This window comes from Aythya marila (genome assembly GCF_965140915.1).
Source record: "Aythya marila genome assembly, chromosome: 16".
Classification (NCBI taxonomy): Eukaryota; Metazoa; Chordata; class Aves; order Anseriformes; family Anatidae; genus Aythya; species Aythya marila.
Genome location: NC_139057.1, coordinates 9,868,145 through 9,894,361, shown reverse-complemented (window position 1 = coordinate 9,894,361; position 26,217 = coordinate 9,868,145). Strand labels below are relative to the sequence as shown.

Sequence of the window (26,217 nt, the reverse complement as noted above, 5' to 3'; positions counted from 1 at the left end):
CACCCATGTCCCCAGACATGCCACCCATGTGCAGCTACCATCCGTATCTTCCTGGCATGGCACAGATCAGCACTGCTGGGGCCTGGCCCCAGGACAGGGTCGCAAGAGGCCCTGGCCAAGCTCAAGATGCTCACCACCTTAGGAGGGACCCAACACAGCTCTTTCCAGTAGAACAGTGCCTTTATTTTTTAACATCACCCTGCATTTGACCATTTCATTTTCAGCAAATGGCTACAGGGAGAGGAATTGCTCCATACAAAGAGAACCTGGGTTCATCCTGAAAACCTCAGTAGCCAAACAGTTTCCAGTTATAGCAGTGGTTTTTCTGTAAGTTTGGGGGGAAATAGTTCTTTTCCAAATGAGTAAAAAGTATATAGAAGTGTGCGTTCTGTTTATGTCATTTTTTTCTCCCTTGCTATCAACTCGTAATTGAAGAATTGAATTGTACTTGCTAATCTCATCTTAATCAGTCATTTATGTATATTAGAAATTGCAGCACAACACAAACACCTTTTGATAGGAACAGGACTAATTTGCCACCTGTACTTTGATTTCAAGCCCCAGATATGTTGATTGGTAGGGAAAAGCAACCACTTGAAAATAAGACCAAAGGACACACCAAGGCCCAGGAGAACCAGGTCAGAGTTCAAACCGACTGTGTATGTGTTTAGATTTTAACTTGTTGTATTTGGTGATCAGATCCAGCTTACTGTGCCCAAGAGTCATTCTTTTCTCAGCCCCGTATGCGCTGCTCTTTTCCGTCAACATGTCCTCAGTAAGTTTATCATAGGAAGGAACTGCAGGCTTTTTTGTGCGTTTGAGCTGGTTGTATGGTAATAACAGGTCCAATTTTCCTTGTCCAAGATTCTGTCTTTTTTCTGTCCCATAAAAGTTATCATTTTCTACTGTTGGTTCCCTGGAGGTAGCAGCAGCTTCCTTCTGCTTTATGCCTGTCCCAGTGCAATTGGCACCCTCTGAAGGGAACTGTGGTGTCTGCTCCTGTGTCACCGGGGAGCAGTGGCCGCTGTTTGTTTTGTCATCCCCTTGATAATTAGGTTTGTTGGAGCTGAGGACAGGGGATGGCTCCGGCTGCAAAAATGTCCTTGCTGTCATGAGATTTGATTTATGATACAAGGTGGTCTTATTTGAAGGACTGTTAGGTGAGTCTGGTGGTTCCCCTTGCTGCACAGGGCAAGTGGACTTCAGAGATGTGTCTTCCTTCCCCTTCTTATCACCAGAATCAGGGCTCACATCATGCTTCTCCTGGTGAGCACTGCAGCTGAGGTTTTTCATAAAGGGAGACATTTTTATGCTTCTGATGCTTACATTGGAGAGGCTGCTGGAGGCACTCAGGGTTTCAGCATCGTTCTGGATGGGCTTCAAAAAGGATTCAGTACCTTTTGAGGTGTTCTGACACACGGGATCCAACACAGAGAAGCTGGTCACTGCTTTGGACTCTGCATACAAGTACCGAAATTCCTTGTCAAATTCTGCAACTATTTGACCACGGAAGTGGGTCACCAGGCTGGTGTGGACTTGGCTGCAAAGCCAGGTGAAACTACAAAAAAGGAAGAAAAAAAATCACGTGTAACTTTTGTTCACAGAGTACTGAGACAGCTGGCATTGATTTTTACACGAGTGATTTATCACTACCCAATTTATGTTATTAAATTAACACTTCCTCTGAAGTATGTAAATTGAGATTACTTGTAGTAATAGCTGTACTCATTACATATTTATTTTTTTAATGGTCATTTAATTTTGGCTCGGTGATATAATGACCTGTATGAAAATACAAACAACAGACAAGAATTACACTGTACAGTCAGTGTAGAAACCATTAATACAGTAACACCAGGTTTTCTTAGCCTTATGAAAAGTGCAGAACAGCAAATGGTTCCCGTGCTAAAAAGCACAGCACTGTGTTTCAGGCCTTTTCTTCTCCAGCTTCTTACTGCCAGCACTCTGCCCACAGACAAGGAAGCATCATTTCCAACTCCCATTCGAGTGTTGGAGAGTACTAGCCTTACATCTGTCAGCAGGTTTGTCAGTCTGCCCAGGGGCACTGCAGCATGCATGGTTTGTCTGAAGACGGAGAAGCTATGGGTCATTGCAAGTGCAAGTGGCTTCCACAGAATATTCCAAACTGGAAGGGACCCACAAAGATCATTGAGTCCAACTTCTGGCTCCACACATGACCACCCAAAAATCAAACCACGTGTCTAAGAGCTTGACCAAACACTTGAACTCAGTATTGAGAGGCTCTTTCTGTCCAATTTGTATGGCAGATCTCCTAGCACAGCATTTGGCCAGTACAGGACACTGCAACATCACCTTTCATAGAGGACAGGGAGAGTGTTTTGGGGGGATATCAACACATGCCTGGACTTCTCCTCTCATCCCTTGTATTGGCAGGTCCTTTGTTCTCCATAAGAGCTGCAGCATGGTGGACTCAAGGGCACTACACAGACATGCAGTAGGGTGAGGAATGGAGATTTCAGGCACTATCTTGAGGTGCAGAAGATGTTTCTAGAGCTCCACATGGATACCACAGGACAGGAAGCGCAATGATATTTTCCATAAGTATTGGTGCGAGATTCCCCAGAATCTTTCTGTATGCACTATGTTTTGGGACCTCATCAACGTTAATGTCACAAGATGGGTATTTGGGAACTCAGAACAGGAAAAGCATCTTTTGGCTTAGTCCTGAGCAGTACACAGTTGTTATGGTTCATAATGTTATTTTGAAAAAAAGTAGTATAGCTACATTCAGCACACACACTCCCCGAAGAGTATGAAGGTTATTCAAAAATACTATACTGGAGGATGAAAGCAAATGCCTACACTTTACAGGAAGAGGGAAGGGAAGAGAAGGGGAGGGAAGAGGAAAAAGAAAATATCTGGGATGGTTAAATTACAGAAGAGAAGCTATTAAAAGCAGAAAAGGCATCCTTCAAAAAGGTTGGGTCACACACTGCAAAAGCTGTAAGAAATAATACTCATCTCTCTGTGGGGCTAATGCATGGCCCATGTGCAATAGGCATGTTCAGAGAATTCCTTTGGATTGGTGTTTAACCATGAAGGGGCTTGGAATGATCCCTGCCCTGAACACACCTTTATACAGAATATGAGAGGATCAGTCTCATATTGAAACCTTTGTAGAAGAGATTAGAAAATGTATCATCAAAGCAGAGAGTAACAAATTGGCAGGACCTCTTAACATTAGTTCAAGATTGTCAAAGGAATGCAAGGATGAAGTATCTTAACAACTTGGTGATCAGGTGCTGGAACGTCTGCCCAGGGAGGTGGTGGAGTCACTGTCCCTCACGGTGTTCAAGAAGCACCTGAACAGTTGCTACGAAATATGATTTAGTAGCTTAGTGGGTAGTATTGGTGATAGGAGCATGGTTGGACTAGATGATCTTGTAGGTCCTTTCCAACCTTGTGTTTCTATGATTCTACGAACTAACCGGGATGTATAATCTCTCACTTGAAAGTGTCTTCTTTATCAGAAGGATGGAAGGTTGCTAAGGAGATAGAATTCTTTTTAATGTTCCAGACCAATAAGCCTTGTGACTGCACAGCACTAATTAGCAGAAACTCTTCTAAAGAATACAATTAATGGCCATATAGGTAAATATGATATAATAGGAAAGGTGGCTTTTGCAAAGGAAAGTCATCTCTCACAAAGCTGTACAAGTTCTTTAAAGAAATCTGAGAGACCAGACAGTGGAGATTTCATGTATCCCATGTCTACATCCGGGGGGGGGGGGGGTGATAATTACCCCAAGGGGGTGATAATTGCCCCAGGGAAGGTGTTAATTACCCCAGGGAGGGGGTTAATTGCCCCAGGTGGGGATAAAACTACCCCATTTGGAGTCGAGTACTCAGCAGTCTATCAGCTCCTGCCTATGTGCTCTGACCACAGGCCATGAGGATGGTTCAGGACAGCCACAGGATGCTCACTCAAACACTTGTGTTCACTTGGACTCCTCAGAACCTCAAGTCTACTTAAGGGGCTGAGCACCCACTTCTCTGGAGGGGCAGGCTTGCATCTCTCTCACTGTGAGCATCATCCCATGAATATGGAGAGGTCCCAGCCAGCTCTCTTGCTGAATAAAGCCTGACATCCCTGTTCATCTAGCCTGGAACTGCTATTGCCAGCAGAGCTGGAAACAGAGCTGGACAAGAGGCCATGTCTGCCCACCTTGTTCTAGCTAGGAGGTTTCATGTCTCATAGTCTCACATGGTCCAGCAAGAATATCACAACAGATATACTCTGGCCTCACCTTAGCAGCAGGCAAACAGCAGGTCTTGCTTAGGTTTTCCTTCCATCTGTGGACCCAGTGGCTTCCACCTTCTGCTTCTGTCTTTTCAAGCACCCTTTGGCCCAGGTTCTGCCTCCCTTGATACACCCAGCTTTCTGCTCTCAACCATATGAACTTGGCTTTCCTCCACAGAGAGCAACCTCAGATCCAGCAATGAGCTCCCCTGGCCTTATGACTGTCCCCACCACTGGTGCCTCCTGTGGCTCTTCCCCCAGTCCAGCTGGGGTGCTGCAATTTCCCATGCTGTCCCAGTGGGACCCTGCCCAGTCCACGTCACAACAGGACCTAGAAGGAGGCATCCAAGTACCCAAGACACGATGTAGCAGCTATGGATTTGTGCTGAGCACAGCTCTCCTCCTAGCCATGATACAGGTTTCCATGGCAAGATGACATGGCCTTGTCAGCCATGGATGTACCACCATGACAGCTTCCCCCCAGCCCTGTGCCAAAAAACACGCTCTTCAGGCTCTGGTGGGATGTGAGCTGAGCTCTAGTGTCTCCATATGAAACAAGAACACTGGGAATATGACAGCCATTGACAATACCTGGCCAGACACTGCCCTGCTGCCCAAAGCCATCCTCCTAGAGACGACTGCATGCCAAGGACACGTGGAGGAAATAGCTAGGGAATGATCATTCCTGGTCTCTTCTGGTATAAAAATGAGGCACTGAATGAAGTTAATGGGTTACATATTCAGTACAGGCAAGAAGAGGCATTTCCCCATGCAACACAATACACAGGCTAGCTCAGGAGCTCTTTGCTGCAGAGCACTGTGGATGGTAAAAGTTCATGTGGGTTCAAAAAACATAGGATTGTCCTTCCATTTTTTCCATAAGGGACTGTTGCATACAGAGATGCCATCTCCAGTTTCCTATCACTCTGGGGCACAAATTGCAGGAGTCTGTGTAAGGCTCTCTGTAGGATAGGCCCTTCCCTTCCCTTCCCTTCCCTTCCCTTCCCTTCCCTTCCCTTCCCTTCCCTTCCCTTCCCTTCCCTTCCCTTCCCTTCCCTTCCCTTCCCTTCCCTTCCCTTCCCTTCCCTTCCCTTCCCTTCCCTTCCCTTCCCTTCCCTTCCCTTCCCTTCCCTTCCCTTCCCTTCCCTTCCCTTCCCTTCCCTTCCCTTCCCTTCCCTTCCCTTCCCTTCCCTTCCCTTCCCTTCCCTTCCCTTCCCGCCTGACGCCCGTGCAGCTGCTCCTTTGGCCAGGAGGTGGAGGTGCAGCACCAGCTCTCAGGCTGGAGTCCTGCGGCCACGCCGGCCTGGCCTGGGCCGAGCAGTGACAGGAGCACCCCCAGGTACTGGGGACTAGGTCTCAGTGTGCCCCTCTGGAAAAGTGGGGGGCGGCAGTTCATGGCTGCATTGTGCAGGTGGCTTGCAGTTCTTCACACTCAGCTCCTCTGCTTCAGCTGTCTCCAGCTGATGACATGCCAGTTTGCAGCAGATTTTTTTCTCCTCAGTAATTTCTGTTACTCATTTTTATTGTTTTATTGCTTGACTCTGGCTGTCAGGGCATTCTGATCTTTCTGCATTCCAAAGCAAACCTTTGTGTATCATTTTACTCGTTAAATGCAGATATTACACAGAATGCAGTACTAGACTGTTAATTTCATGTTACATTTTCTTTCTAATATCTGAGGAGATAATCTGATTTTATTGTAGTAAGCTCTTTAAGCTTGCTTCCAGTGCATTTGTAGTAATTTCCATTCCTCTTTTTTCATCTTCTTTTTCATTACAAACAGTGCAATGCATTCAGTTAATTTGGGCATGCCATCTCAGTTATCACTTATTTCTTACTCATCCTTACAGCATTATGCCTTGTCTCTTCCTTCTGGATTCAGTTTTTATTTTTATACACCTGAGAATTCCTCCTCTTTGTTGTGCTCTGCAAAGTGTTATATAACTTATTGTTTGGCAGTGCTCACTTTATTGCTATACATTTCATCCAGGGGTTTCTTGGCTGATACAGTGGTCTTTCCTTTCCTTGTATGTTCACTTCCTGCTTCATTATGATTTCTTTCTTAAGGTAACTGTACATTGGGTTAGATCTGGAACTCCCTCTTAGAAGCTCCTTTTTGTTGCGTGGGGCATGGACACCTGAAAGTATGTGTTTTCTTCTGAAGAAATCCAAAGCTTTCTCCAGCTTCCCTCCCTCCCCCCAGTTTTACCTGTCCTTTCCCAAACACTTTTGTACTTAGTTTCTTCCTTTGTGCTGAAGCCAGATGTAGAGTGTTTGTGACCATCTCTTAGCTTTCTCCCCTCATTTTTCAGTTTCATTTGTCAAGTCAGCTTCAACACCAAAAACTGAGTTCCTTTCAGTACAATGCAGCAAACAATGAGCTCCTTCCTTTCTATGTCAGTGGCAGGATGTATATCCGTACTTTGACTGCCTCCCTTTTTGAGCTGAGTTGCTCTAAGGCAACTCAGACACACAAAAAATGCCTTTCAGGCTGGCAATAACACACCTTTTTTTCTGCTCCTAGTCTGGCAAACATTTACTCAAGTTTTCCAATTCAAGATCCTGTTTAGCTCTAGTCCCATTTGCCCTTAGGCTCCTCTCTCATCTGCATTAGTAAATGTCTTCATATCCTTCCCTCTGTTATTTTAATATGCTCAAGGAAACATATTAATTCTTCTGGTGCTCAGAATAATACTAAGTAACTAGATTTTCTAAACTAAAGAAACAGATAGATGTTGTGGAATACCTGAGCTGAAATGATGGCTAACACAGGAGGCATCTCAGACACTTACTGGGTAGAAGAAAATCAAGGAACGATTGCAAGGGCAGAAACTATACAGAAAGAATAAATAAGGGATATGTTGCTGGGACAATAGCACAACACATTAAAGAAAAATAAGTCAATGTAAATGATATATCATCAAATGAAATATATTCCTGTTGGATTAAAATTCCAATCCCAAATATGGAAACCATAATACCGGGACTTGCCTGTGAACTTTCTGAGCAGAGTGCTGATGGTAAATATGGCATGCTAAGGGGCTATGAAGGCAGAAAGCAGAGGAATAAAGAGACACTCAGTTATATCCATGTTGAATAGGGGCCATGACTAGGAAAGTTGCAGAAAAGGCATTTTGCACACTATAAATGACTGCTTTGGGGAAGAAACTAACCAGAAAACCAAAAAAAGGAGAAATAACATTTCAGTTCAGAAAGTTCCTTTGGAAAGGCCAGTCGGCAAAAAATAACGATGATGCACAAGTATCAAATATTCCTTCAGGAGCAAAATAATCCACAACAGTAACATTCAATTTATAAGAGAAAGTGAGGGATGCTATTAAAAAGAAATTCAAAAGAGTAACTGAAAAGGTTAAATGCTTGAGGCAGCACAGATTGTTTGAAGATGCTATATTAGAGGCTCAGAGCAAACATACCTAACAAAATAAAGACATTTAAAAACATCCCAAAAGTCACCATAGTTAAAAGGCACAGTAAAGGAAAATATTAAAATAAAGAGCCTTCAAAAAGTGGAAGTCAGCAATTTTCCAATTATTAACCAATGAATACCCTATAATTTAAAATTGAACATGGTAGCAGAGGAATGGAAATTAGTAAATGTGAACCTTTTAAAGAGCTCCTGGAAAATACAAACCAGCCATTCTTATTTCCATACTGAACAAACTGGTAGAAGCAAATAGAGAGTAAAATGATTAGATGCATAAAGAACTTTACTCATAATGCTGAAGACTCAGCATATTTTTGTGGAAGGAAGCCATGCCTCAAAAGCCTGTTGCAGTTCTTTGAAGGAGGCAGCAAGCACACAGATGCATACAAACTGCTTGATGTAAGATGCTTGGATTTACAAAGAGATTTTGACAGAGTCTTTCACCAAGGACTCAGCCTAAGTGATGAGTATAAAAGAAAGTCTTCCCAAAGAGTAACAGTTGATTATAGATGGGGAAAAATGCTAGCAATAGTTTTAATTTACCCACTGGAATCCCACAGATTTTGTGCTGAGATATGTGCAGTTCAACACATTCAGAAAAGTTCTGAAAAGTAGTGGAAAAAAGTCATGACAGGGCTCATAGGAAACAAAATTGTCCTGAGTGGTCAAAGAAAAACTGGATAATAAGAAACTATGAGAGTATTTTATGGTACGGGGTGAATAAGTGACAAAATGATAGACAAAATCCAGCATCAATAAATGCAAACTGTTGTAAAAATCCTGATGATCTCTGAATATTTACTAGTTCTTAGATATTAACACTTAGGAAGGAGGTCAGAGTTCCCTTGAACAATTCAAAACAAGAATCATTTCAGTATTTAGCACTAGTCAAAAGAGCAAACAGCAGACTAGGAACTGCCAGAATGGAGACAAAGGAAAAGACAGAAGTCACGCTTACACCACTACATGTATGCTGAAGGATATAGTGAGTGGGGATATGTTGACCACTTCGTGCAGTTCTAATTAATTCATATCATGAGAGATAGACATTATGGCTAAAGGTCTGGAAGTTCTGCATGAGAAATGACTGAACAACTGAGGATACTTCAGTTGAGAAGAGCTTGTATTTGATTGGACTAGATGATCTTTCAAGGTGCCTTCCAATCCCTAATATTCTGTGATTCTGAGAAGAGATGATTCACATGAGGGATTATAATGGAGGAGGATGAAATCATGGAAGCAGTCAAGAAAATAAATAGGAAACTGTGATTTACTGTTCCCAGGTTATGGAAATTTGGGGGCATCAAATATAATTGTACAGCAGCAGGCTTAATGTAAATAAATTGGATCACTTCTTCACACAAATCATAAATTAAACTGCATAACCCATTGCCAGAAGGTATCGTGGAAGCCAAAAACAGAACAACCAAGGTGGGAAAAATTCTCCTATGGGAAACCAAACGCAAAGAAACACACAACATACAACCCCAGAGGTCCTGAAACCTCTGATTCTTACACACAAGGCTGCTGAACTATGTAAGAATGCTCTTACCCACTTCTCTGTATCATCCCAAGATACAGGCATATATGGATCTTTGGCTTTACTCGGTAATTATACTCTTCTTTTGAATCTAGCTTTCCCAACTGCAGGGAGACTAACCTAAATATCTGCTATACTACGTATAGTACCAGGCTGCAGTATACCTGACTTTCTCCTGTGGAAATTTTTCTGTTCACTGTTAAACAAATTCCACAGAGAGAAACTGGTTCCTGTAGTCCAGAACATCACATGGATAGTGGGACAGCAGAGAACCAGATACGAGGCCCCTATTCAACTGAATTATTATCTTCCAGAACTTGAGAAATTACAGCTACGGATATCTAGAGAGAGCAAGCATATCACAGACCCAAATCCCTGCTCCAAAACAGCAGAGGGAAGAATTGACACAGAGAATTGAATGTGTGTTTCGAGCAGTAACCTGACTCAGGGCTATTCCTGACCCTCTGATCTGAACGTGATGGTGATCATACAATGTTAAGTGAGATTACAAAAACTGCAAAATTAGGAGAGGTAGTAATAGTGAAAGAATTCTTCATCCAGTCATATACAGAGAAGGTTAGTGCTTCACTGGAATAAGCAGTGGAGAAAAACTTTTTGGAAGCAATAAATTATTACTTTCCAGAATTAACTAGTCTAAATTTTTTGACCCACAAGAAAAGGTGCTATTCAGGATGTGGTCTGGAATGATGCATGAGACTCAGTTCAAGAGGCAGCAGTGGAAGAGCCATTTTGTAATAATGCTCACAACCCAATTTTAACCCTGTAGTGGGAGAGAGCATCTAAATAAATGTGGCACATGGATATTCAATGTCAGGAAAGGTAAATATTTAAACTGTCCAATGTGCAATAGCAGAAAAAATCAATCAATCAATCAATGCTAGTCACTGTCAGCAAGGCTACAAAGCAGAAAGCATCATTTTGACAGTCTGTAACACCTTGGTGCCCTGCCTTGGGGGCTGCATACAGTTGAGGTGTCTGCATCTCAAGAAGGGCATAGTGATGTTTGAGAGGATGCAGAGAAAGACTACTAAAATTACCAAGAGATTGTGCATCTGCCTTAAGAGGAGAGACTGAAAAGGCCAAAGTCTTCGATTTGGACAGGAAAAGGGGTGGGGAAGGGGCTAAGATGAAGGCTTGGAAAGCTGTGAACACAGTGACTTCGCTGAAGGTAGGACATAAATTCTACCTATGTACAGCACTAGAACTAGGGGTACTCATGAAATTAGTACGAGATTGGTTTAAAATAGACAATGAGTTTGGGCACATTCATGTACAGTACATTCAAAACTGATAGGGAAGGGAAGAAGTAGAGAAGTACTCTCTTAACATCCCTAATTGTTTGTTCTGTGGGAGGACAAGGGAAATGCCCTACAGATAGCAGTTTGGGCTGCTCTCCCTAAAAAGCATCTTCTACTACTGGAGACAAAATCTAGGCTAGGTGGAGCATCATCTGATCTGGTAGGGCATTTTTTACATTTTCAAGAATTTCAGTGATACTTGTAGACAGATGTGTCCAGGAAGCATCGGTGTTGGCAGGCAGGCAGTTAATGCTATCTGAATGTTGAACAGCAAAGTAAAGGCAAGAGGATGGGATGGAAGGTAAACCACTAAATTGAAAAAGGATGTTTATAAGGGTGAAATGAAGAGGAACAGCAGTGCATCTTTATCGTGCAGAAAAGAAACTTGGAGTTACTCAGTTATTTGGAAACGCGTGTTTTTGCAGTGTCACCAATCTTTGTATTGGTAGTCACTGTTTTTTCTCACCTGTATGTACCAGCTAGAACTTGGTCGCAATCTATCAGGATAAACTTCTCCAGAACCTGGCCTGCAAATTTCTTGCCTGCTTTGCTGTAATATGTGTCTCCACTCAGACATCTTATGCGCATGTTCTGAAACCAAAGAAAGTAGAGATGGTAAGGGGATGTGTGTTGGACAAAACTGAAATATTTCCCTATGCATCAATGATTAGACAGTCTCAAGCAGAAGCTCTGGTTCTAGAGGTAGAATGCAGCAAGGCATAGCACTATTTTCTCTATTTTCTGACTTCTACATATGAAGTATTTTGGAATAATGCCTGTTTATATAGAATAAAAATTCCAGCAAATATTAAAAAGCTGCACTCAGGTACAAATGCTGTTTCAAAAAAAAAAAAAAAAAAGAATTCTATGATCCTACAGATCATCTCTGAAGTATGCAAGACTATAGAGTTTCTTCCAGGTTATTGCTAATATTTTTAATCAAATTAAATATGCTCTTCTGTTTTTATACAGTGACAGGCTTCCTAAAGCCAAAGTATTGCTCAATATAAAAGACTTACAGAATAGTATGCCTACATTTTAAGAACAACCTTTTACCAGTATTTTTTCAAATGGTATTAAGTTTCTGCTGCTGTACTCAGGTGAAACCAACCTGATCCTCACCTCTTTTAAAGACTGCAAAGAACTTCTCTGATCCAACTTCAGCCTGTAGAACGGATTGCCCTGTTCAAAATCGGAAACAAGGCTCCCAGTGTCCAACAGGAGTCTCTTTCATAAGGTGAAATTTTTGCCCATAATAAAAGTTATTTGCACCTCAGCTGGGGCAAGCAGAAGAGGAGAACAGTCACTGGAAACAGTTACTGGGCTGGTCTATATAATACAGTGCCAACAAAACATCTCAAGCGTAAAGAAAGATTTCCAAGGCTGCACCTACAGGGGCCTGCCAGATCATCCCTTCTGCCCTTCCATGCCAGCTCATGGCCACCTGTAGTGGCCTTGGCACACCAGGAGCTGTCACAAACTGTCCCCACCTGCATTTGAACAGGTCAATTCCTTCATGGGCAGCTCATCCCTGCTTGGCATCAGTACCCCAAAAGGTGAAGACCCGTGGCAGCAGAGGTAGGTATGGGTGGCACAAATTGATGGGGCTGTTTTGCCCCTCCACAGAGGTGGGTACCATTCTCCACCATGCTGTGGATTTCAGTCTGGCCAAACACGGCAGTTTTTAACAGCCACTGCCAGGATGAAACAAAAGACACAAATAGTTTTCATTTGCCTGCAGACATTCTTCGCAGGTCACAGATTCGTGTCCTTTCCCTGTTGCTCCCCAGGAGCTGCTCATGAAAACAGCTGTGCTCCCTTCTCCTTCCCTCTTCCCTGGCAGGATGACCATGAATGGGCTCATGGGGCTGCCTGTACGCAGCCAGGGACTGGCTTGCCCAGTGTCTGGCCTCACGTGTAGCTCACAGCACAGAAGTTGTGCCTCGGGGATGAGGAGCTAGAGGCAACCACGCTGCGGGAGGCCCAGCTCAGCACTGCTCCTGCCAGCCTTTCTCTTCCATCAGAGCCCCTGGAGGCAGGAGGTTGGCTTCACAGAAACATCTTCTGGGGAGCTCAGTGCAGCAGGTCAGGAAAGTCTTGACTCATACATCATAGTGAGGAAGTCTCACCACCCATGCAATGTCCACCATTGCCTTCAGGGCTCCTCTACGCAGGTGTCCATCTAACCCAACACTATCTCTTGCTGCAGGCCATGACAGCTCTGGCAATCATTTATGACACTTTCCCCTAATATTGCTGAAGCCTCTGTTTTCTGCTAAGGGAAATTCTTGAGCCTCTTGTGGCTTGTCTCAGTGGGCACCCCACCTGGCCCTATTCTCATATTTGTTGAGTCTTCTCTTGAGCTCATGGAAAATTTTAGCAGGGACAGAGCTGAAGTTTCATAGTCTTTGCACTTTGCACTTGGCTCTCATTCATTATCTTGCAACCCAGAACATGTTCTGATTTGTCACCCATTAGAAGGGATGAAATCTTTCCCCATGAAGACAGTTAAGCATTAGAACAAGTTAACTGGGCAGATTGTGCTGTCTCCATGCCTGGAAATTTTCAAGACCAGACCTCCCAGGTGACTCTGCTTTGAGCAGGAGGTTGGACCTAATGACTTCCTGAGGTTTCTTCCAACATGGATTATTCCATGATACTATGAAAAGCCACAACAAATTGCTGAAATAGAGAAAGATACACTGGATGCTTGGGGAGGTGTTCAACTAATCCTGTTGCCATTCAACACAGGTATTTTTTTCTTCCAATGCTAAAATTCTAGTAATAGTAATTCTCAATGGAAAGAGCCCACCCTTCCCCTGTGGAAGTTAAAACCACTCCAAGTAAGGGTTATCGTGTAGATTTATTTTCATAGCATATCTCCCTCTCTCCTTTCCAAGGCTGGGTGAGTTTCTGATACCTATCTCATTTTTTCCATCTTCTTCTTCTTCATGACAATCCAGGCCCTGAATTGTCCAGGCAAGATGAGAATACTGCAGTCTTGAAGGAAAGCCAGGACAATGTGTATCATTCTCACTCAGCTTAGTAGTCTTAAGTTTAATAGAAGGTCATTTGAAAAAAAAAAATCCAAAAATCTTCTGCTGTGACCACTGGCAATTCCTGATGAACTACTGCAGGATTTGTTGATGCTCAGCAGTAAGATATGACACAATTAAGCTCACAGAATGTTCTCAGAAGTAAGAAGCTACAGGAGAAATTGTCCCATAATCCTCATTAAACTCCATATCGTCACCAATTTTTTACAAATGGAGATTTACCATCATATCCAGTCTCAACTCAGAACCAGGAATAAAATATGTACATTCATTGAAGTGACTATCAATCATGTATGTTAATGTACTGCTTAAGATGCAGAAGCCTAAGAGGGACTTGACATTGAAACCTGAGGATGAGTCACTGAATGGGTGAGGCAAGTGTTAATTAGCCATTAAAGCACAAGACGTCACATCAGGTCTAACAAAGAGACATAGACATTTCCATGGATGTAAACCAATGTTAATATTAAAAACAATGGCCATACTTTTGGATAAGAAGCAAACAAAATACATTTTGGAGAGGTTGAATTTATCTGGATCCAGTAGGTGACTTCAATGATGCTGTTAAATGTTTATGAAACCAAACACACATGAAGCATATTTACTCTAACACTTGCCATCTCAACAGGCAGGATGAAATGGGGTTGGCTTGTGATTAGCAAGAAAGGACAGTGCATCACCAACATAGAATCATAGAATCATAGAATCATAGAATATCCTGAGTTGGAAGGGACCCTTAAGGATCATCAAGTCCAACTCTTGACACCGCACAGGTCTACCCAAAAGTTCAGACCATGTGCCTAAGTTCACAGTCCAATCTCTTCTTAAATTCAGACAGGCTCGGTGCAGTGACCACTTCCCTGGGGAGCCTGTTCCAGTGTGCAACCACCCTCTCTGTGAAGAACCCCCTCCTGACGTCCAGCCTAAATTTCCCCTGCCTCAGCTTAACCCCGTTCCCGCGGGTCCTGTCACTAGTGTTAATGGAGAAAAGGTCTCCTGCCTCTTGACAACCCCTTACGAGGAAGTTGTAGACTGTGATGAGGTCTCCCCTCAGCCTCCTCTTCTCCAGGCTGAAAACATGAGGAGAAAAGGATGCATGTCTAAATTAATCTTTGTGTAGACAGATTAAACATTATCAGAAATTCAGACATTTGCAACTGTATTCTGAATGCTGTAAAATATTATTTTTGCATTTTCCCTATATGAGGGGAAAATTTATGAAATGGCTGGCTGGAAGTCTATCAGCTTCATGATTCTAGGGAAGGCACACAATGCAGAGCATAGCCCCTAGGTGTTGGCCTTGCAGAACTAACAAATGATATCAAAAATCATCCTCCATTGGTAGGTGTTAACCAGAAAGGTTATATGAGGGACAGCATGCCACTGGGGTAAATTTCTGAGTCTGGGAGTTCCCAAGAGAGCTTGTCTCACTGTCACATTAATTTTCAGTGTTTGCCTTGCTCGGGGTACCTCACAGCATTGATGATGGACACCCCAATGAGTGGGGAATCAGGCTCTTCACAAATCCTTCATGAACCCAGGTGCCAAACTGATTCACAAGCATAGAAGCAAATCCTACATTCACCAGTGCAGCAAAGCTTCCAGTAATGCATTGCATCTTACTGGCTTGACTTCACACCTCTTGAGTGTAAATCTGAAATGAGGACCACAAGTCATCAAGACATGGGACTAGAAGGGCTTTTCCACTCTAACCCCCATGTTTCCATAAAGATCTCAATTTACCAGACCTCAGTCCCTTAGCCTGGGGCAATGGGAAAACAGGTCCTAGAGATCAGTCGAAGAGAACAGAACAAAGAGTTCATGTTTTTTATCAATTCCAAGACTCAGTTGTTACATTCAAAGTGTGATTAAAAACTTACTGGAAAGCTGTCCTGAGTAAGAGACATTTTATTGCACATTTCCACAAAATGCTTCAAGTATTCTTCATCCAGGATCAGGTAAACGGGGACATGCCGTCTGCTTGAGGCCTCCAGTAGGTCACACAGTATTTCCATGTCTGTAAACAGATCCATCACAATTGCTATCACCTAGCCAGGAGAAGGGGGTGGGGGGACGGGAGAGAGGAGGGAAAAAAAAAAAAAAAAAAAGACGAGTATTGAAACTTCATGCCCAAGTGAATTGTACTTCAAACCATGAATTAAGTAGTCAAACTTCCAGACTTACAGAGTGTCAATGGCCATAAGTGGAGATAGCTTCTGGACCTTTGTATTTAATAGTCCTTACCCCACCATGGCAGATAAAATCACTCTTAATGACTCTGAAGACATTCCCTGTCCTGCTACCTCCTGCCTCATCCATCTGTCATTCACAGAGAGAAATAGCTGAAAGGGTAATGTGTGTGCAGAAGCTCTCAATGTCATTGGTGCAACAATTACATATTGCCTTAAGCAAATGCGTCAGAAACATAGCATACAAACAGGAAGAACTGAGACTGACCAAAATCATGACTCAATTTAAAGAGTGATTCCATAGATGACTAGCATATTAATCTCAAGAAGTATAATTTCTTCATGAAGTACACACTGACAGGTAAGGGAGAAGGTATGTTGCTCAAGTATGTACATGTCCTTGATCACATCCTATGGGCAACTAGACAGAATCATAGAATAAAGAACCCTTCTGCTTCCCTGCTGGTGCCAGTCCTGCTAACACAGCCCAGGATGTAGTCAGCTTTCTTCGGCACAAGGCAAGGCACATTGGTGACCTCTTCCCAGGACCCCAGAGCTTTCTTCCAGAAAGCTGCTTTCTAGGCTGTTGTCCCCAGTGCGTCCTGCTGTATGCAGTTATTCCCTCTTACATGCAGGACTGTGCATTTGTCTTTCTTTTCTGGGGTTTCCATCAGCCAAATTCTGTAGACTGCTAGCATCCCTCTGAACAGAAACCCCACCTTCCAGCACATTAACTGCTCTTATTTTGGTATTGCTTGCAAGCCTCCTCAGGTTGCACTCTATCCCATCATTCAGATCATTAATAAAGAGGTTAAGCAGTACTGGCTCCAGTACTGACCCCCTCGGGCCATTAGCTAGGCTTTGGACCACCTGAGTGCAGTGATAAAACCAATTTTTTTTCACCTATCTTGTGGTCCAACTATCCAAACCACATCTCACCAGTTTGGCTATAAGTAGACTATGAGACACCATGTCAAAGTCTTTGCTAAAGTTAAGATACCCAGTGTCCACTGCTCCTCCCCCATCTACATGGCCTATCATTGACTCACAGAAGGGAATCAGGTTGGACAGGCACACTATGGCTTTCATATTCATATTTTATTCTTCATTTACCTGGATTTACTTTCCAGGAGGACTTGCTCCACACTTTTTTCCTAGGGAGTAGGGTGAGGCTAACAGACCTGTAATTCCCTGGACTTTCCTTCTTGCACTTTTTGAAGATGGATGTGATGTTTGCCCTTTTCCATTCATGAAACTTCCCCCAAATGCAATAACATTTCAGACGTGTTCAGAGAGTGGCCTTAATGATGACATCAACAGGCTGAAAGAATCTGTCTCATAAATAATGTGGAAAAAAACATACACATCATTATACCAGGGATTGCCCTCACTGGGTCAGAAAGATCAAGTGGATAGTCTTTTTACAGGCAATTGGCAGTTGCCCAGATCTCAGGCTTTTGTGACAAAGATGAATTATTAACTGTCCAGTCATTTTTTGGCAAAGAAACATAGCAGGGCAGATATTGTCTATGAAGACCTTGGAATGCACTACTGATTTGTTTTCATAGAAAATGAAAAATTTCTATTTCAACACAGAGAAAACTGACCAATTGGAGAGCTCTTCTGAATTTGACTTTCTGATAAGCAAATAGATATTTTAAAGCATGTTAGTAAGAGTCACCATAAAGAGACAGTTGAGAATTCTAAGGGTAGAAAGAAGGTATAACACTAAAATTAAACAAACAAACAGAACAGATTTTTTAAAAAGATTTGCAAGGGATGTGGTTCTAAAATTGAAAATAAAAAAAAAAAAAAAAAAAAAAGAGAGAGAGAGAGAGAATAAAGAATACAATGGCAACCCATCCAATGGATGAATGCATTCTTGAAAAAAGTAGAAGGAAACCACAGAAAGTAGAAGGCACATCTTTACAAGAACCTAGTACAAGTGAGTTATCCCAGAACTAGAAAATTCATATTACAGTATGACCTGCAAAAAGGACAATGGACCAAGGGAAATCAACCATAAGTAGACTAAAATGTAACTGGAAAAGCTGTTCCACTCTTCCTCAGAGTGACATTGCCTGCAGACACCATCAAGAAGGCTATTATTTGGATCAGGAGGGGACTGCTGGGATCCATCCATTGGCCATCACTATAGGGTGATATCTTGGAGACAAAAGGATAGCACTTGCTGAGCTGAATGATTAGCACCAGGCCTGATGCACTTCACCCAAGAGTGCTTGCAGAGCTATCTCATGACTTAGACCAGTAACAGTTAACACTGAGAACGCAGGGAAGTTGACATCACACTGAAGAAAGTAAAGTAGCGAAAGATATACAGACAGGCCAGCTTCATTTCAAAAGCTGAAAAAATACTGGAATTAGTGATCAATAACTTTAGTTTTGGTCCTTACCATACCTTAGCATTAAATAAGATAACTGTTACTTGTAAGTTGCATGCTTAAGGAGAATCTTGAGTTTCTCCACCTACTAGAGAATCAGAGAGTGGCTGAGGTTGGAAGGGACCTCTGAAGATCATCTATTCCAACCACCCTGCCAGGCAGGATCACCTACAGCACATTGCACAGGATGGCATCCAGGCGAGGTTTGATTATCTCCAGAGAAGGAGACTCCACAACCTCTCTGGACAACCTGTCCCAGTGCTCCGTCACCCTCACAGTAAAGAAGTGCCCCCTCATACTCAGCCGGAACCTCCTGTGCTTTGGTTTGTGCCCATTACCTCTCGTTCTATCACTGGGCACAATTGAAAAGAGACTGGCTCCATGCTCTCAACACCCTCCCCTCAGATATTTATACACATTGATGAGGTCTCCCCTCAGTCTTCTCTTTTCCAGACTAAATAGGCCCTGTTCTCTCAGCCTGTCCTTGCACAACAGGTGTTCCAGTCCTCTGATCATAAGGATGCCCAAATATATACATCCCAAAAGCTCTGAGGTTTGGAGTGACTCTCCCATGGCCTTCTTTTCCCTGCTACTCAATGTTTGTGCCCTGCACTACACTTTGCACACAAAATCCACAACATAGCATATTCCTGATGCTAATCATACACCCTGGGAGAGTGGGAAGCCTGTTTCCAAACACTTCTTCTGCCCCTGTTAGAGCATGGCCATGAATACAATTCTCAATAGCCCAAACCACCCTATGGAGCAGACCATGTAGGCTGAGCGTCTCTCTGCTGCTTCTGCTCAGCTGCTCCTCTTTAAATAAAGAGTTATACGCAGAAGACAGCAGTGAAGCTGACTTTCATGTGTGCAGTGGTTCAAACTTTAAAACAGGAGCAGGCTGAATCATGTTCACAGCTTAGACAAAGAAAAGAGTTGAGGAGCTCTATTGCTGTCCTTGGATGTGAGGACATGCCCATGTCTCTGCCTTATAGACTCATAGAATGGTCAAGGTTGGAAGGAACCTCTGAGGATTGTCTAGTCCAACCTCCCTACTTAAGCAGGGTCAAGTAAAGATGGTTGTCCAGGACTGTATCCAGTTGGGTTTTGAGTTTCTTGTACTGTGAAGCCCAGAACAGGCAAACTGTTCCAGATCGTCTGCCACCCAGTAGCTCTCCTGTGTGTTTTCATGACCAAACGGCCTCTTTCCAAGCCCACACTCATGGTTCAGGTGCTGGTTGGAGGCAGCTGCCGTAGACAGAACAGGGCCTTGCTGGCCTCCCCATGCCCTCATGCCCAGTACTTTGTCAGGCTGGTTCCTCTCAGCCCTGCTGTGTCCTTACAAGCCATTGGACCGTCTGCACCAGGACCACAGCAGAGGTGGGCAGCAATGCCAAAAGGTTGCTATTTGAGTTCTTGGGGATTTAACACTTTTGTGGATGGACAAGGTTTCTGGCTCTATCTGAATTGTCCCCAAAGACCATCTTGGTGACATACCTCACAATGGCTTTGGTCCTCTCTGTCTTGCAGGAGACCTCAGGCCCAGCCCACCACAGAAGGATTTGGGGGAGTACCTTCCTGGAGGGTGTGATCCCAGGCATCCACATGGGACACAAGACAACTGTCAGAAAGTGACAGGTGCTTTCAACAAGCTCCTCAACACGCACTAAAAAACATTCCTACTGCCCAGGCCAAAATTATGTCTCCTCCACCCTCTCGCCCTGGCAGATATGGGCTTCAGAGCCTGACTCCAAAAAGTACTTTTCATGGCCTTTGTTGCTAATGTCTTTTAGAAGCCTTATGATGTTCTGGCAAACTATTCTCCCTTCCTGAAATCCCATCATCCAGCAGAGTCAGTCCTGAGAGCACCCTGAAGTTAGCAAGAAGCATTTTCAACTTTCCAAATCAAAATTACTGCTGGGTTGTCAGCATTAGGTACTACTGAGACCTACGCAAAAGAGCAGGACTTCACCCTGTCTTTCCACAGTAGCCTTCAGCCAAAGACCAAGGGTTACAAGACCAGGCAATTTAGCCAAATGACTTTCATAGGCCACTCATTCTTTAACGAGGAAGAACCAGGAAAAAAATCTATAGCCCAAACCTTGTGTAGAGCCCCAGGCAAGTCCCTCTGAGCCACACTTGCTTCTTGATAGCCCAGCTCATCTCAGACATAGTTCCTGGGGCAGGCTTCTCTCTGGAGACAATCTAAACATGCCTTGAAAAGTCAATATGATGGAGTCAAGAGAGACTGATGCTCCTTTGGCTCCAGACCCTCCAAGCTCAGGGGCACCACATGCGCCTGAAGGGCACAGAAGGCCACACCAGTTTGCATTTCCCTACCACTGCTCACAGGCTTTGGCAGAGCTTGGGGTTGTTGACTGCCCCAAACCAGTACAGCCAGTCTATAGTACTCACTGTAAGAGGGATATAGCTGAGCAGGTGCTATTACAGCTTTGTATGGCAGCATGGGGACACCTTGGCACCGAGTGCTCTGGGCTGGGGTGCAGCCAGCTGCCAAGCAGATCTGCATCTCCTGGCAGCGTTGTGGCAGGGCTCTGATGTAGCTGTGGGAGCAGGCACCCCAGGCAGTGGGACATCAGCTTGTGCAAGCTGGGTGGAGCCCCATGTGATAGTCAGACTCATGTTTTCTGACGTGGGTCTTCACTTGGCATCAGGAGGTAGAATGGGTGCTGGCTCTGTTCATGGCCTCCTCACATGCAGTCCCTTCACTGGAGGGATTTGGGTAGAGTTGTTCCTGGTGGCGCTGGTGTGCACCCACAGCTGATGTCAGGGGAGAAAGCTGGCAGCCCCTCACACACTGTGCATTGCAGTTGGGAGAGGGGAGGTTGTGCCCTACTACAGCCTCATGCAGTGGAGGAACAGGTACCTGCGGAGGGGCTGCTTGTACCAAGTGTGGGTGCCACAGGACAACTGTAAGGGCCACTCAGATTGATGTATCCTCCTGATAAACAAAACAGGCAGCTTAAATAATAACATCAGTTAAAACCCAAAGACAAGATATCTTGGAGGATGAAGACACTGGAAGTCTTCCCTTTGAAACATCCTAAGAATGTATTGTCACAAAAGTGAGGTCCAAACCCTCAAAGATAATTTCCAGCAGCTCTCTGCAGCAGTGGAAGTTAGGTACCTAAAAACCATCTCCAATTCACACTCCTGACAACTCATATCTCAAGTTTAAAAACATTTAAGTCACTCTGGGGTAATAATGGACCCTGCGTGTCCAGGGCCCAGCTCCTTGGCCTCAGTGGTTGTTAGCTGCAAAGCTGGAGCTGGCTCAGAACCTCCTTGTTCCTCACCAAGACACCGCAAAGACACAGCTGTCCTAAAGGCTCTAGAAAAGTCACACCTTGTCATTGTAGGGTTAAAGAAAGATGTTTCTGGATCTGCTTCTGGAAACTCACAATTCAACAATTACTGCAGTCATCACTTTGGGAATTACAGCATTTAACAGCACCCCACTGGGGTTGCCATCTGTCTGGTTTCTAACCAGCACAGCTGGTTTTACTGGTATTTGCCAATAGCAGTGTGGTTTTGGTTATTACTATAGTGTTGCCATTTGCAGCAATACATTGCTTCTCTGGGGGACCACCAAGGACCCTTCTACCATCACTTGCAAATGCAAACACACAGCCAGTGTCAGAGCTGTACAAGAGGGGCAAAAGAAGAAGTATGGACCCTACCCCTACAGTTGGATAGCTTGGAGCTCATCCAACAAAAGTATAATTATAATAGTATTATCAAGTGAAGGCTAAGGTGTGGCTGCACTGCAACTTCTTATGTCTGCAAAGGGAAAAGCTCAAATCTGAAAATACATCTTCAAAGACAGCTGGTTAAATACAGTAAAGTAGAAAAACAAACCACACCAGGAAAAGGTACCAATAAAACAAATGCCTATTTTGATAATTTGTCAGTACAAATATGCTGTTGCAAAATATGTCAGCTGATGTTGTTCACTATGACTGTACAGGAGAAAACAGCAAACAACATTTCAACACATGCATTCCGGTCTATAGGACCAATGAAAAGCATTCAGAGATCTCAGCATCTTTCCTACATCTCACTGGCACTGTTTCCCTCTTTTATGTTACCTGTAAGCACGTAGGAGAACAAACACTCTGAAGGAGGAATATGAGGAGAATTTGTCTAGTGGAGAAAATATTTGCTAACTATTGCAAAATAGGAAGCTGCTCTATGTGCAGTTGCTACTGGCACTTCAGGCAAAAGATGTTTCTTACCTTTGGTTGCCCTTTTGGTATTAGAAAACGTACAAATAACATCCTTTTGGATGGTTTGAAGGGCAAAATGACTAGTTTGCAGAGCAAAATGACTCAGTAACTACTTAAAGATGTGTAACTGGGGTTGTGGATGAGCTGGAACTGCTGTCAATCACAGAGTTAATCATGGGAAGCACTGGCCAGAGCTCCTAACACAGAAGCCAATAAAACACCAGTAGGGAACCAATAAGATGATTGAAAACTCATTATCACATTTCACACAAAAGTCAAAAACACTATGAGAAAATCCCCAGTTTGAAAATAAAGGGCTGAAGATCATCAGTGCTTTTTCAAGCCAAGCAAAAATAAAAAGCTCAAAAAGTACTCAGAGCACAATAAAGCACCTGATATCCAAGCAGCCTCTCTTCAGCAACAAGGAAGTTCCTCTGAACTGAAAAAGCAGCAGGATATTTTTCACATGGTTTAAAGGATCAAAATGTCATCAGAGATCTGGGGCATGCTAAGAAACAAGGGGACATTTCTTGGTAGTCATTTACTTTGTGCATTCAGCCATGACTGTCTTAATCCCCACTGCTGGAGTGTCACAGGATTTATCAGATTATTTAAAATGTTATAAACTGGCTGCCTGCAAAGACAAACAAAGCTTTTTGTTTGTTACTTCCTGGAAAAAACTTCCCATATTTGCCTAAAAAGCCCAATAGAAATTCAGGTATTAAGCAACAGCTGCTTACGACTGAGCCGAAATGGCCTACTATTGGATAAAAATTGAAGACGTTCATTTTCTTCATGTCATGCCTAAATTTCAATTATATGTGGTTGTTCAACAATGTTACAAAGCTACACAGCAATGTGAGCTGCTGCATGGTCCCAGTTTCATCTACTGAGGACAACATAACTATGTTTGCTCAATTCTGTGGGTGGTGGTATAAGACAGCACTTTCCTTCAGTCTGCCTGGAAATGACTCGTGTTCTTGACAAAGCTAAAGTCCAATTCTACCAATTCTCTAGTTCCTACTTTATGTACTAGGCAGTGATGGATTTAAGGAGTGACTATTGAGTTAAATATAAAATGACTAGAGCAATAAGAGAAACTACCTACGAGCTGACCGATTAAAAGAGAAATATTTGCACTGAAAGTTAACTCAATATCACTACACTACTGGAACGAAATTGTATGAAAAAAAATAAAAATAAAGGATGTGAAGGATGTGGAAAAATTGAAAAGAACCACGAAGAGGACAAAGCTAATAAAAGCTAAAAATGTGTCTGAGTTGCTCGTTTAGTACACAGTATAATGGCAAAGTAAAAAGAAGCAACAAGTGAGAAGCATAGGTCAGTGAGTATATCCAAGCCAGGATTATGCTTCATATACCAGTATGGTAGTTGTCCAGTTATGATTACATCCACGGGCTGGCAATCACCACTCAGCAGAGGCTGTGTGATGGGGCAAAGAGAGCTAATCTTACTCATCCTCAGAGAGACACAGACATCAAGTCTAGAAGACACGATGTATTCTGAACTATTTCAAACCACAGGCAGGGATTTTCAGTCCCACAAGTTTACTCAGGTCCTGTTCTCCCACAGCAACTCACCAGTGCCATCCTCTTGCTCTGCCTGACATGGTATCCAGGGGTCAAGGCCAGCCCTGGCCATGTAGACTCCCTGGTGCAGGGCAGAAGGGCCAGCAGGTGCATGACTGCTGCTTGAGGACAGCGAAGCTTTAACACTGTACACCCTGCCACTTGCTCCAGGCTTTGGTACCGTGCTCTGCATACCCACAAATACAGACATGAATGCCTTAAAGCATACTGCCTGGATGACATGAAATCTGAGGTGGAAAGAAATTACAGGAAAGGAAAGAAGCAGAACAGTTACAGATGTGCTAGAGAAAGAGCAACCACATCATGCCAGACATCTAGACAGCAGCACCAGCTTGGAGCATGTGCTGTACAGCTGTAGGACCAGCCACCAGGACTTGGGGGCTGGAGCAGAAGACCCCGCTGGAGGGACACAGTTCTATACATACCGTCCGTGCCCGGCTGATCAGAGACCGGAACAAATCCTTAATGCTGTTAGCTTTGTTTCTTTGGAAAATCACAGTGGCTTGAGTCTGGCCAGACACTGTGAGGAGTGGGATTCCTGGCCACCCCAGCTCCAGCTCAGGAGGGTGCACATCAGACATGAGTGGGAAGTAGGTGCCAGATGTTAGTTCGGAGCAGAGGGAGGACCTGTCTCCAGTATCTGCATCACCGGGGTCACCCTCTTTGTCTTTGATTGTGTCGAGTTCTGGATAGCTTAGGTTTCTCTGGTGGCTCATATATTCCATGTCCAGGGTGGAAAGAAAAGGCAGCTCCCGTTCCTCAGTGATGGCACTCAGGTAGCCACGTTCCCCCTGCTCAAGAAAGGCGTCAACAGCAAGCCTGGCTGTTTCACTGTGCTGGAGCACCAGGGGGGTGGGCTCCCTCCACCACGGCTTCTTCAGCTGCTCCAGGCGGTTCCTTAGTGGCCCAGACATCCCTTGCTGGCTCCCATAGCTGCGGTGGAACTGGGGTCTCACCTCTACTGCCAGGTAGTTGAACATGACCAGAGCTATTGTTGCTAAGAAGAGCCTCTCCAGCCGCGTCAGTCCTCCGGCTGATTCCAGGTATTTTCTGTCCCTTTCCTGCACTCCTGAGTTCCTCCCAACAGGTTCCTTCAGGACTCAGCATGAGCTCCACTCCTCTGGTTGGAAGTGAATCACGAGGTACAGCCTCCCACCCTATGGGAGGAGCAGGCTCTCAGCTCCCTCTCGCAGCTCCGCCAACTGCACACTTGATAACTGGGACTTAGAGTATCCCTTTTGCAAGGGGAGGAAGATCATCTCTTCAAGCTGCTCCTTCCCTTTCCCTGTAACTGATTCATGCACTGCCCTCCCTTTCTCTCCTGACAGGTCCCCACCCTTGGCCAAGCATGCTCTAACCTGTTTTGTCTCTCATTGTGCTCTCAGTGGAAATGCAGATGTTGAAACTTGTTCCTGCTTGAATTTTGTTCCAAATCAAACATGCTTCTCAGTGGCAGCTATAATGAAATACATATATCCCAAGTGGGTAACGAGATTTGGCCAAGAAACTAATTAATCCTTGAAACATAGCTCCTGTTTAGCATTTCCTGGGAGCCTGGGCTCTGCTACACTGGCACCCAGCAGGGAATCCAAACCACCATCTTTTTGTTATCACAGGACCATGGTATTTGTCTGAAACTCAGCAGGAATCTTAGCACAGTTCACATCATTAGATACCACAAGAGCAATAGCTCATATGGTCTTTTAGCATCTCCCTGTAAATTCCTCATGGAAGGGACAGTGCAAATCAAGTCTGAGTCTGGTGCAGTGTGAACAAAGATACTGTCCACATGCCACGTAGTTGGGGAGTTGTTAATTCCAGTTTTCCCAGAAGTACCATTAAGTTACTTTTGGAAAATAACAATACAGACAAACATTAATATGGGATTTAAAACACTGTGTTAGAAATGCACCCAGACCACAGAAAAATCGTCCACAGGAGGAGCACAGAAGTCCCCAGACTACAAGCCAGACCTCCCCCACCTCACTCATCCCACTTACCCTGGAGCTACTGAACTCCACAGAAGCTAACCAGAGAATGATGTTAAAGCACAGGATGAAGAACTGGCTACATAGCTGATCTCATCAGTTTGTCTTTTATCTTCAAGTCACAAAAACCCAGTAGATT

The 26,217-nt window shown here is 43.9% G+C and overlaps 1 protein-coding gene across 1 annotated transcript; it reads right to left on the bottom strand.

Annotated features, from left to right (window-relative positions):
* Positions 1-171: 171 nt before the first annotated feature.
* On the bottom strand, positions 172-25,103 carry FAM83C (family with sequence similarity 83 member C). Its single transcript, XM_082773625.1, has 4 exons — positions 24,516-25,103; positions 15,523-15,690; positions 11,053-11,177; positions 172-1,558 (listed from the first exon to the last, which is right to left on the bottom strand). Exons 1-4 carry the CDS (start codon positions 25,068-25,070, stop codon positions 640-642), a joined length of 1,767 nt encoding a protein of 588 aa, XP_082629751.1. The 5' UTR covers positions 25,071-25,103; the 3' UTR covers positions 172-639.
* Between the last annotated feature and the right edge of the window lie 1,114 nt (positions 25,104-26,217).

Excerpts from the sequence above, each read along its gene's own strand:
- FAM83C (XM_082773625.1), bottom strand. The coding sequence starts at position 25,070 with ATGTTCAACTACCTGGCAGTAGAGGTGAGACCCCAGTTCCACCGCAGC. Across the intron at positions 11,178-15,522 it reads TTACTCAGGACAGCTTTCCA|AACATGCGCATAAGATGTCT; the intron begins GTAAGTTTTTAA and ends CTTTGGTTTCAG. Across the intron at positions 1,559-11,052 it reads GTTCTAGCTGGTACATACAG|TTTCACCTGGCTTTGCAGCC; the intron begins GTGAGAAAAAAC and ends CCTTTTTTGTAG.